Source organism: Scomber japonicus, chromosome 6, assembly GCF_027409825.1.
Source record: "Scomber japonicus isolate fScoJap1 chromosome 6, fScoJap1.pri, whole genome shotgun sequence".
In the NCBI taxonomy this organism is placed as follows: domain Eukaryota; kingdom Metazoa; phylum Chordata; class Actinopteri; order Scombriformes; family Scombridae; genus Scomber; species Scomber japonicus.
In genome coordinates, this window is record NC_070583.1 from 35,534,117 (window position 1) to 35,547,954 (window position 13,838).

Sequence of the window (13,838 nt, forward strand, 5' to 3'; positions counted from 1 at the left end):
TTTTTTCTTGACACATTTGCATACATTTCTGAAAATGTGTTCACTTTTTCAGTATGGGTCATTTCCAGACAAAGCATGATGATCCGCTTCGAGGGAAAGACTCCTCACGCTCTGCTGATGTATTTTTCACGCGTTACTCTTTCAGACTGCATCCAAGAAACTTCAGGCAGGGAGCAGCTCTGATTGGCTCACACAGGCTCAGATCAGACAGTGGTTTAAGGAGCGCTTGATTTGCTTCACAGTGGAATAAATGCTTTGATGCGGGGCGCTCTACGGACAGAGGAAGCATCAATATCGCTCGATCACATTAATTTGATCAAAGCCAAAATCGAGGTTGTGATTAAAATGTGATTAATTGTGCAGCCCTACAGTTGACCAATAATAATGAAAGACCTGCATCACTTCCAAGGGCTTCATCATTATGTATATTTAATAAACATAAGAGCGATCCTGTAAAGCAGCACATGGACTGTCAGTAGCTGCTGTTTAAACTTTATCACTTTGAGCACAGACAGCAGAAAGTGAAAGTCTGCTCATTAGTTAATGTGCACTGTTTGTATTAGTGTTGACATCAGTCTGATACTGCAGACAGCTGCTGGCTGCTGTTAGCTCCCCGGCAGCTAGAGACACACTGAATACAGTAGAATCTGATCACTGTTCAGTCCACTTCCACAGTTTCACATCTCAGAGTCACAGATAATATCTTGTTAATAAACACAATCAGAGAGCTCAGATCAGTGTGTGGAGTCTTGTTTCAGTCTGTTCCTCTTGTAGATGTGATCCTTAGATCCCTACAAGACAGCCAGAGTCAGCTGACCATCCTGAGTCATCACAGTCCCGTAAACTGCAGCGGGTCCACCGACTGACACTTTTCATGGTTCGGTTTCTGGGACTGTTGTGACTCTCGGCCGGTGGTCTCCAACCTGCTCCTGGAGAGCTACTGCCCTTCATGTTTTAGGCCGCGTTTATATGCACCCTCTGTTTAGACGCAAACCACGGCCAGAGTGGAGATATTTGGAAAACTCACGTTTGCATGTAAACAGAGAAAAACGGAGAATGCAGAATAGCAGTCGCATTTATGCTGGTGCAATCCCTTTGTATTTGTTTGCATTGCATATATACACGGGTTAGTGTAAATGAAAACTTCTGAAAACGGACTGGTGTGCACACAGTTTTTTTGTAAACGGAGAGGATGAAATGTGCGTTTATGAAAATAGCCGGGCAAATGTAAACATAGTCTCAGGTATCTCTGCGCTCTAACACACCTGATCCTAATAATTAACTCATTATCAAGCCCTTTGATGAGCTTCAGCTGCTTGATAATGAGCTAATACTTAGAATCAGGTGTGTTGTGGGGAGATATGTAAAACATGCAGGGCAGTAGCTATCCAGGAGCAGGTTGGAGACCACGGCTCTAGGCAGCTAATATAGCAGCTAGCATCTATGTTGCTTTTTAACCACTTAACACACGCCCCTGTTTTTTATGCTGTTAGCCTAAACGACATGCCCAAGTTGTGAGCAGCACAGATCCCACATAGTTTGAGACTCAGAGATGTGTCTGGTATCATTGGAAAGGAAACACTCTCAGGATTCTTGTAAAAGTGTCTGTGTGATTCTGTGACTTACTGACAAAGAGTGGCAGAGGTTACAATGATGGGGTTGTTTACTCGCCCATAGGTTTGCCTTTACAATGACATGTGTACATTCAGGGACCTCTCAGCGGGATATAGACACAATGAGGCCACAGCCACAGGTCTTGGCTTCATGCAGTCCAAATTTGGAGTCAAAAGACCAAAAGATGAATTTTTCAGAATTATTTTTCAACAGGTATGTCCGTGCGTCTTCCTCAGGTCCTTTTTGGAGACTCCAAATGGACACTTGGTTACCAAAGCTGTATAACCACAATCAAACACCTATAACTTCACATCCCCTTTGCCTACAATCAAAATCTTGGTCTCTAATGAAAGCTGACACCATATTATTATTATTATTATTATTATTATTATTACATATAACCATATATTTTTTGTTTGGCCATATCTATCTATCTATCTATCTATCTATCTATCTGTTTATTTTGGTATAAGTCATATGTCAAGTCGAAGAAGAACCAACCGTGTACCAAAATGCCGTGTGCGTAATGATATATGGTTCAACTCTTTTACGCACCGGGCGCACGCCGGTTACGCTTGGAGTTTGTTTATGGACAGTCAAACTTAATAGCTTAGTGTCATACACCGTTGGAAACCTCTGACTATTGGCTAAAAGATTATCAACTTCATTTCACCGAATATTTCCATAGGCTAGAACAGCAGTCAATCAAAGCCATGTCGTCATTGTTGTCGGTCACATGTCCTCATTGGCTTTGGAGACATGTACTGCCTAATCCTAAACACCGATTGGCTTGTGTGTGGTGTCGTCAGAAGCAGAAGAGGCTCACGGTCGTAAACATCTAGTCACGTGTACTCTGAGATGGATGCGCAGGTCAGGAAATGACGTAAACGGACTGTACATGGTTTGTTATTTGTGTTATTATGTTACGTGTTGGACTAAATACATGTTGACATATTGAGGAAAGTATTTCGGTTTTATGGAAACGGATTTCATATTTCACAAGAATGGATACTTGGCGAGCTGTACAGAAAGTCCTGAGTCATAAGATGGTCGTTGTGGATAAAGGGAAGACTTTGAAGGTATGTAGGCATTATAGCTTTTCTCACTTAGCTCAGGGGCTAGCCGAGCTAATCGCTAATACTATTACGGCTGTGAGCAACCATATAAGTTGTGAGTGGTCTTGAATGAATCAGGAGAATCTAAGCTTTCCAACAATGTACGGCATGAATATATATGTTTAAGGGTTGGTGTTTAAAACATCCAGAAGAACTTGTGGCTACCTCCTAACATCCGTCCCGTCCCGTAGGAGGAACAGCGTGCGTTAAGTGGTTACTATTTTAAATAAATTTGCAGAAACGTGCACTTAAAATAACATTTAAGTGCATGTTGTAATAACTCGATTTCCATCCAGCAGACATTTTACTCATCATGCTGCTCGAACTGAACCATTTACAACAAGTAACCACTGCAGACACACAACACAGTGCACATGTTCACATTTACTGAGGAAAGGTGTAAATGCAAAGATCCATCTCTGGATTTCAACTATCGATTATTTATCATTCAAATAAGAATCACGATTAATCAGATAAAGTTTTTTTTTTAGTCCAGCCCTCAAGTTTAGAAGATGGAAACTCCAAACACCTGAACCCAACAGGAAGCAGGTTAAAACTTTCAAATATAAAAGAAAAAGAGATGAAGAGGTTCAGAGTGAATTATCCAGTGTTGAATTCTTCTTGTTATATAAAGGTTTTAAATGTGCAGCTCAACATTAATCTGACACAGCTGATGGACTAAACCACTGATGAAGAAAATAGACTTTACCATTAATATACTCAGTGTGGATCAGCCCAATATCAGCTTTATGTCTGCAGTTTAGTGTCATCACAACTGTCACATCTTATTCATGTCAGCACAGAAGTAAAAATGTTGTCTTACCTCAGATCCTCCAGTCTGCAGTCTGGACTCTCAATAAAGTCACACAGTAGTTTCATCCCTGAATCCTGCAGCTTGTTTCCTCCCAGAATCAGCTTTCTCAGATGGGAGGGATTGGTCTTCAGAGCTGAGGCCAGAGGAGCACAGCTGATCTCTGACAAACTGCAGTTGTGCAATCTGAATAAAGAATAAATGATGGAGATAAAAAATAATTTATAGTCCAATCAGATTAATTCAGGTTTTATATGTTTCTCTCTCTCTCTCTCTGTGTGTGTGTGTGTGTGTGTGTGTGTGTGTGTGTGTGTGTGTGTGTGTGTGTGTGTGTGTGTGTGTCTTCTGAAGGGTCAATATCAGTAAACAAACACAAGTCATGAAAACCAGAAGTAAAAATGTTGTCTTACCTCAGATCTTCCAGTCTGCAGTCTGGTCTCTTCAGAAAGTCACACAGTAGCTCCATGTCTGAATCCTGCAGCTTGTTTCCTCCCAGAATCAGCCGTCTCAGATGCGAGGGGTTGTCCTTCACAGCTGAGACCACAGAAGTACAGCTGATCTCTGACAAACTGCAGTCCTGCAACCTGAATAAAGAATAAATTATGTAGATACAAAATTAATTTATAGACCAATCAAGTTTTCTGTGTGTGTGTGTCTGTGTGTGTGTGTGTGTGTGTGTGTGTGTGTGTGTGTGTGTGTGTGTGTGTGTGTGTGTTCTTGAAGATCAATCAGGGTTCCAACGTGTCCTGGAAAACCTGGAAAATTATTGACCAATTTTCCAGTCATGAGAAATGAGAGAAAAAGTAAAACGTCCTGGAAAATGATTTCTCCTCCCTCTGCTTCTCTCTGCCTTGTGAGTGAATATAAATGTTTTAGAAGGATTCTTATTGCTAATGTTGTTAGCATAAATGAATGTGAAAAATGGAGGAATTAGCATCACAGCTATCAATCAGACACATTTTCTTTATATCGCAAAAATCAAATGCAATTCAAAGTGCTTTACAATTTGATTGAAAAACAAAAACATAGGAAATAAAATAGATATTTACTTGGCAACTAATGTGCACTGAGCCAATAAATCAGAGTAGATAAAAAAATGCAAGATAAAGAATAACATATGAAAAATAGTGGCAAAAAGAAATGATAAAATAAGACAGAATAAAATGTACTCGTCTGTTGTACTGTAGCAGCTGAAAATGTCCTGGATAATAATTTCAAGAGAAGAGTTTGAACCCTGTCAATATCAGTAAAAGACAATTAATGAAACCTCATTAAAATTAATGTAAACTAAATAAATGTTTCTCAATTCAAGTTCATCAATTTAAAACAGATATTTGTTGAGAGGATCTTCTGTATACAGATGTGACTCTTTTTAGAAAATTATATTTAAAAAATATATTAATTCAATTTAACAACTAACAGTGAATATTTTCTACAGTTTCTTTTAGAATCAGTCATCTTTTATAACTACAGACTAAACTGTACAGTAAAAAATAAATATGAAAATATAAAAGAATTAGGTTCAGTTCATCATTAAGATCAATAATAGTAACAGACTGTCAGTGAACTTACTCCAGATCCTCCAGTCTGCAGTCTGGACTCTTCACAAAGTCACACAGAAGCTCCATTACTGAATCCTGCAGCTTGTTGTTACACAGATTCAGGAGCTTCAGATGGGAAGGGTTGCACTTCACAGCGGAGACCAGAGAAGCACAGCTGATCTCTGACAAACTGCAGTCCATCAACCTGAATAAAGAATAAATGATGTTACCTTAGAAGACAAAGTTCATGCTTGAAATCATTCAGTGTTTCATAATCTGTTCAGAGCTGAAGAAGGTTTAAATGTAGAAGTTTAGAAAATGGAAACTCCAAACAGCTGAACCCAACAGGATGCAGGTTAAGAACTGTCAAATACAAACAGTGATGGCGTGCAGGTGGTCGAGTGGTTAGAGCGTATGCCATATACGCAGCCGACCCCGTTTTGAATCCCAATCGGAGGTGCTTTGCTGCATGTCTTCCCCCTCTCTCTCCCATGTTTCCTGTCAGTCTACTGATAAACAAAAGGCATCTATGCCAACAAAATCTAAAATAAATAAATAAATACAAACAGTGAAAAAGAGCTCTCATTAATATTAATGACAACATGCTGCTACTTCAATAAAGAAGTAGTGACTTCACCTCTTAAACTCAGGGACTAAAGCAAAAAAAATCTTCTGACTGAATTTTTTTCACGACCAAGTCATAAACTGTTCACCATCTATCTTGTCATAGAAACCCTTTTGTGGTCGCTTCCTGGAATTTAAAAAAGGTAAAACAAGGTGGAAACAGCTGAGAAAACTAGATTATATTTCACCCACTAACCATTGCTGCTCTTTTCTAAATTAAATGGAAAAGCTTACAGGTAATAATAATTAGGGGTGTGTATTGGCAAGAATCTGGCGATACGATATGTATCACAATACAGGGGCAACAATATGATATATTGCGATACTTTAGGAACATCGATATATTGAGTTTCTTTGAAAGAATTTAATTGTAAGAAAACTGTAGCACATAGCACACACAATGCTGTTACATGCTTAACATCAGCTTGCTTAAGAAACAAGGATTTGCAGGATTTTTGGTTAAACAAATGAAAAAATAAGTTAACAGATTTCTTGACTCTGTTAAAAGGTGGGATCATCCCTATGTTCCCCGGGTCCTATGTTCCCCGCTTTGTATGTGACAGGGGAACATAGGGATGATCCCGTCTACAGTTAGCCAGTTAGCTGAGTTAGCAGATGAGTTAGCCGCCAAGCTAGCAGCCGAATTAGCAACCGAGCTAGGAGCCGAGTTAGCCGCCGAGCTAACAGCGGAGTTAGCCGCTGAGCTAGGAACCGAGTTAGCCGCGATCGGGGAACATAGGACCCGGGGAAGGTACGCTCCCGTTAAAAGGTTACCCCTTAACTGTAATAAGCAGGTTGAAATTTCTGAAGTTGAAAAAGAAAATGCAAAGTCACTGCAACATCTGCTCTTTATGTGCAGGCTGAAGAAATTAATATCTGCCTTTCAGTAAAAGTCTCAAATACTTACAAATATATGCATTCCCTGTGTATAATCTAACATAACAATACATCTGGCGTTGCAGAGTTTACACACCGCATGGCTCTTGTCGTAGTCGTAACTGTCTTCCTTTGTTTTAAAACCAAAATATGCCCAAACATCAGCTTTAAAAGCTGCTGGAGCTGCTGTAGCCTCTCATCCTCAGCCATCGCCGGTGAACTGTGCTAAGTTAGCGGTTAGCATGCAGTTTGCCACAGGCTGGCACTCTCGCGGGATTTCATTGTTCCTTTGGCGCAGAGGACATGATGACTGCTGCCAACTAGCAGCCGGAGGTTTAATTGCAACACAAAAATTAACAAACGCCGTGAATATTTGCATGTTAATTGTAGGAGGGACCCAAGATGGCGGAGTGAGCAGCTGCACTTTCAGCGGGGTCAGCAAGAAAACAACAAATTGAGTCCTTAAAACCTTACATTCAAGACCAGCACCCAACCACAATATAGAAAAACGAACCCGACACAGAGAAATAACTTTTGGACAGTCTAGTTACGGCTACCTCGAGTTGTTTGACTGTTTTTAATCAAGATTTGACAAAATGGCTAATGCTAAAAACGCTAACATGTTGAAAACGAGGATACAAAAGAAGTGGTCGTCGGCATCCTCACAAGGGTGATTCCTGTGGCAGTGGACAAACTCAGGGAGATGGTAGACACGGTCCATCGACTTGGTAGGAAGAACCACGCTGCACAAAACAAGATGCCGAGACCCATCATCATACAACGCGGTCTATTCGGAACGAAATATGGAAAAAATGCAAAGATGCGAGAGTTTGCAAGGAGCTGAAAATCTACTTCAGGGAGGACTTCTCTAAAGAGGACAGAGAAGCTCGGGCAAAGCTGTGGCCAAAAGTGGAGGAAGCTCGACGAAGCGGCAGGAAAGCTTTCCTAAAGGAGGGATATGCTGTGATAGATGGACGGAGAATTGAGCCTTAAAATGTGGACATCAAAAGAGTGACATGGTCTTCATTATATGGTAGCATACGAAAGGTAAAATGATTAACCTCATTTTCTACAAGTTTGAACAGTTAGAGTAAAGGGTTAATTCAAAGAGTAGAGAAAAAAACACTTGAATAGAGAAATAAAATAAACCAATTCAAAAGATAAGAAACAAAACTATAGAAAAGGAAAAAAAAACAAAACTTTTTGGACAACATGCTCATTCCTGCACATAGTTATTTTATACAGCGCATTCAAGAGTTTTATAGAGTAAAAATGTCTATTTTGTTTGTTTCTATTAATGTTAGAGGTTTGAAAAATATTGTTAAACTCAAGGCTATTTTTTATTTTGTAAGGAACAAAAGGCAAATTGTGTTTTCTTACAAGAGACTCACTCAGGATCAGCAGATGAAAAACTATGGAGACAGCAGTGGGGAGAGGAACTGCGCACTCAGCAGGTATTATGGTGTTATTTAATAGATTACCAGGAAAGATCATTGAACATAAAAGTGATACGGATGGACACTGGATTTTGATGGTAGCAGAGATACATGACCAAAGGTTCATCTTAACATGTGTTTATGGATATAATAATAGAACCAACAATAGAGCCATGATGGAAAGTTTAGGATTACTCATAAACGAGTGGAAAATTATATATCTGACAGAAAAAGTTATTATTGGTGGAGATTTTAATATAGCTCTGAATTCATGGATGGATGGAATACCTCATAGAGGTCAGCAACCTGAATATGATGATGTTCTAACCAATTTATGTACAATAACCAACACAGTCGACTATTGGAGGATATCTAATCCCACCTCCTTAAAATATACGTGGAACAGTGCTTCAGATAATACTCGATATTCAAGATTAGATTATTGGCTTACTTCTCAGATGTTATGCAAGGAGGCAACGAAGTGTGAGATTTCAGCATCCCCTCTTACAGATCATTGTCTGATTAGTTTACAGTTTACAGTTGTTCAACCAACTATTAAATCACATCATATTTGGAAATTTAACAACAATTTGTTATTAAATGAAGGGTTCTGCAAACAGGTCAAAGCTCTGTATCAAAATGTTATTATGCTCCAAATGTCAAATTTAAGCAAATGGGAATGGTTCACATTTAAACTCAAACAGATAGCAATTGAAACTGGAAAAGAAATATCACAGATACGCAAATGTAAACAAAAAAAATTAATTAAAAATAAATAAGTTATGTAACAATTAGGAACTTTCAATAGAGGAAAAGGGAGAGTTACACTCCCTCCAAATTCAACTAGACGATCTCTACATGAATAAAGCAAATGGGGCATTTATAAGATCAAGAGCCAGGTGGCTTGAACAAGGAGAGAAACATTCAGCCTACTTTTTTGGACTAGAAAAACGCAGGCAAAGCAAAAAAAAGATTTCTAAATAGAAGAAAAATGACATAATAATTGGAGATCAAAAACCAGTAAATGAAGAAATATGGCTTTTCTACAATAATCTATATAAATCAAACTATCAAGATGCAGACTGTGACTTCCTTTTTGAATCAGTTAAAGACAAAATTAAAAAACTTGATGAGGAGGAAAAGAACATTGTAGAAGAGGATCTAAATATAACAGGAATAGAAATGGCAATAAAGCAGATGAAAAATGAAAACTCCCCAGGAATCGATGGTATAACAATAGAGGTCTATAAACACTTCTGGAATGACATCAAAGATCTGTTGTACAAGTCTTTTAAAGAATGTATAGAAAAAGGAAGTTTATCTTCTTCCATGAAAACAGGTTTGATAACTCTATTGCCCAAACCAAATAAGGATTTAATGAAATGAGATAACTGGAGGCCAATAACACTTCTTTGCAATGATTATAAAATATTAGCTCTTGTATTTGCTAATCGACTTAAACATGTTTTGGCCGGACTGGTAGATGAGTTTTAGTCAGCTTTCATTAAAGGTAGGAACATACACAACAATGTCAGATTAATTTTGGATATGATTGATTATCAATCCTTCATTGAATCAGAAAGTCTCATTTTATGCATTGATTTTTTTAAAGCATTTGATTCTATTGAACACGACTTTTTGATTCAAAAAAATGTGGATTTGGTGATAAGTTTTGCAAAGTTATTAAAATGTTGTATAATGATATAAACAGTTGTATTTCTCTTAATCCAGGAATAACCCCAAGAATAAAGGTTTCTCGTGGGATCAGACAAGGATGTCCCATATCACCAAAACTCTTCATTTGATGCACTCAGCTACTGGCACACTTGATTATAAATCACTCTGAACTAAAAGGAATTACACTTTTTGACTACGAATTTCGGATCAGTCAGTTTGCTGATGATACGGTATTTTTTCTAAAAGATAAATCAGTAATAGAAAAAGCTTTAAATATAATTTCCATATTTTCCAAAGCATCTGGTTTGAGTTTAAATTTGGACAAATGTGAACTATTGCCACTATATCCTTGTAAAGATGTTGAGATTATGTCAATTCCTGTAAAAAGTGAGGTGAAATATTTAGGAATAAAACTAATTAAAGATGCCAAATTAAGGGAGGAAAAACATTTTCATGAAAAACTAGAGATTATGAAAAAAACCCTAAATCATTGGCTTATAAGAGATCTATCCATTTTTGGCCGAAACATATTATCTAAGGCGGAGGGCATATCGAAATTGGTTTATCCATGCCAATCTTTGTATGTTACTTCTCAAAACATTAAGAAAACAAATTCCATAATTTACAATTTTATATGGAAAAATAAAACACATTATATTAAAAAGTCACATTTGGTCAAAGATACTAATAAAGGAGGTTTAAAAACATTAGATATAGAATCAATGGTAGGGATGTTTACAGTAAATTGGATAAAAGCCTTTCTGTCACAAACTGAATCTATTTGGTTTCATATCCCCAGAAATATTTTTAAAAGAGTCGGAGGGTTTGAATTTTTGTTACAGTGTGATTTTGAAATCACAAAGTTACCTTTGAAACTGTCAAAATGTCATGAACAAGTGTTAAGATACTGGAAAATGATATTTACCCACAACTTTAGTCCACATGGATCCACATTGTGGAACAACAGAGCAATGACATCAAATAGAAAAACCTTGTACAATCAAAAATGGTGTGATAAGAAAATAATGTTTGTTGCTGACATGTTGGATGAACATGGTTCAATCTTACAACTCAACTCTTTCAATGAAACATGTAATATGCAGTGCTCTTATAGGGAATACAGCAACATACGTAAAGCTATTCCAGTTCCACTAATACAACTGATTAAAAATACTCTCTCATTCCAGTGTACAGATAGTCTTACTAGATATTAAAACTGAACAAATGCTAATAACTGATAAAAAATGCAATAATAAAATAATATGAAAGATGTTCATGCAGAACCTTTTTTATGGTCATACAAGAGCAACAAACGTTAGAATAAGAGAGTAATCTAAAAATTATGAACACATTTACTAAATATCTGAAATGGCCAATCAGCCCAAAAGCCAAAGAATTGCAATTTAAAAATATGAATGTCTATTATCCAGCAGCAGAAACATGAAAGAAAAGGTTTGGATTTGAGGTTGAGCCATGTTGTATTTGTAATGCGGATTGTGAAACATACTGAACATCTTTTTTATTCTTGTTCAGTGACATCACATTTTTGGCAGGATGTGTTTGAATGGAGAGGTAATAAAATAGAAATATCACACCATTTGATAAACATCAGATTCTTTTATATCAAGATAATCTTACCAAAGAATTTTCAGAACTGGTCAATATTATTATAGTTTTGGGTAAATATCACATCCATTTAAGCAAATGGAAAAATACCCCCCCCCCCCCCCCCCCCCTCAATAGTTTGGTTTAAAAATGAACTAAATAAATATTTTTTTTGTTTGAAGTTGTTAAATGTATACAAGCCAATTTGTAAATTGAGTGAAACTGCAATGAAATATTTGTTTTTATTAATGATATGAAAGTGCCTTGTATTTATTTTTTATATATTTTTTAATTATATCCTTTTATGTCTAAAGCCTTGTAGATTTTATTTATAATGGAGATATCTTTGTATTGTAAAAAGAATGCGCATGTTTTCCTATCGAGAGTTTTTTGTATATTACGGAAATGATAAAGTTTATTGAAAAATAAAAGAATGTTAATTGTTAATTAAAAAATCGTTAAAGTGCCGTTGAATATCGATACGGTATCGTCAAATAAAATATCGTGATATTTAAGTATCGATATTTTCTTACACCCCTAATAATAATAATAATAATAATAATATTAATAATAATAATAATAATGATAATGATAATAATAATATTAATATTAATAATAATAATAATGATAATAATAATAATAATGATGATAATAATAATAATAATAATAATAATAATAAGGCTGCAGTCTGTATAACCACAGTGGGGGTCGGAGGTATAAATGTTCAGTAATCATTTGTATTTTATTTTATCACCTTATGAGCTTCAGAAAATAGTTATTAACATTATAAAAACTCAAACGGTACATCAGAGCGTTGCAGTGACACAGAGAGGATTTTTATTTTTTATTTATATTTATTGCTCTCTTGTCTTGATGACAACATCCAGTCTCAGAATATGAGAAAACGGGTCATTTGTTGTTGGTTTGCCAGTGATTTTATCTTTTATTATTCTAAATATTAAAAGAAAATCAAACCATTTTTAAATTTCTGCTCATCACTATTTGACCAGGAAAACGAAAAATTGTATTTCAATTAACATTTTGTATTTTAAAACAAAATAATCAATAATCTTTTGGTGGATTAAATTAAATAACTTTTCCTCTGGTATATTTTATTGCACTTGCAGTAACATAATGAATAGTTGTCACCTCCAGTTTTCACCTGGTTCACTGTCTCTGTGTGAGCAGCACTGAGGGCTCAGCTCCACCAGGTGAAACATACGGCTCTTTAATACACAGATCATCATCATAGCCATAGTCTTCCCTCCACAATAAGGGAATGCCCTACATACTCTTCTTTTAAAAGGACAACTAAAACAATGGCTGAACTCTCTTTTTTAATTGCTGTATTCTGTCTGGATCTGACATCCTCTTGATTGTGTATTGTACTGTGTGTGCTTTATTTGTATCTTATCTATTTGTATCTTATCTTATCTTATCTATCTATTTATTTGCTATCTCTTCGATTTGTATTCTTTTTTATATTTATTTCTCTCTTTAGGGACTACGGATGCAAATTAGCAACTTGCTATAATCTGGCATATTTACAAAGATGTCTAACATTTATGTTCATTAATATGCACTGTCCCTATCCAAATAAATTATTATTATTATTATTATTATTATTATTATTGTTATGAAGACTGCTTTCTTACATTGAACCAAAACCAGCATGACGTTGCTGTTGTGTACTTTTAAACAGCACGCAGGTGTTTGAGGCTGAGCTGCAGGGTTGGGTGGAGGTGAATGAGGAAGCTAACAGCTAACACAACAGCGTCCTACAGCAGCTACCTCCACAGCCGCTTACTGACGAAGCAACTCTGTCCTCATTCAGTGTCCAGACCTTTTATACAGAACAGTGAGGAGGAGTAAAGTAACAGCATTCCTGCTCTGAACAGACTCAAAGGAGAGCAGCGTGATGACAGCTAACAGCAGCAGAGGCTAACGCTAGCTGCTCCTCTCCTCCGTCTCAGGGCGGAGCTGAACCTCCGTGCAGAAGAGACAGTCACAGCGGTGGAGAGTTGTAACAACTTCACTCAGTCATTTAGATGCAGTAATGGTCTGTTTGCTTTCAACATCATTTTAAATATTTATTGATATTTGGAAATTGACTGGCGGGCTGCCCATGCCTGCTCTGTGTGTTTGTTGTGATAATAATGTAGAGTATCACGTTATATATTATTATACCTTCGTAATTGTCATCTGATCTGCATTGATCTCATATCTGCCCTTTCAGCAGGACAACTGACGGAAATCAGAACTTTAATCCCTGCTTAAACTCTGCAGCTCCACCACTGACTCCATCTATACTAACTCATGTTGTGGAGCCAAACACTAGTTAAAAAACCCACAGAGATTTATTTCAGATTCTACTCAAGATCCCAACGTTTACAAAGATAGATAATATGTCAGGATGGATTTTGGGAGAATAGGAGGAAAAGGATGTTCAATATTTCTACAATATTTACATTTAATGGTGTCGATAAAAACTATCACAGCATGTTGAGTTTAAATATTTCAGTCAGTATAAACACTGCAC

General features: G+C 36.6%; 1 protein-coding gene across 1 annotated transcript in view; it reads right to left on the reverse strand.

Moving 5' to 3' along the window:
• Positions 1 to 3,063: 3,063 nt before the first annotated feature.
• The window catches only part of LOC128359986 (NACHT, LRR and PYD domains-containing protein 12-like), a 291,384-nt gene continuing 280,609 nt past the window's right edge, over positions 3,064 to 13,838 (reverse strand). Inside the window, exons 15-17 of the mRNA XM_053320301.1 lie at positions 7,221 to 7,324; positions 3,951 to 4,074; positions 3,064 to 3,079 (exon numbers count right to left, since the gene is read on the reverse strand). Coding sequence (XP_053176276.1) covers positions 3,064 to 3,079; positions 3,951 to 4,074; positions 7,221 to 7,324 — 244 coding nt within the window. The remainder of the gene's footprint in view (positions 3,080 to 3,950; positions 4,075 to 7,220; positions 7,325 to 13,838) is intronic.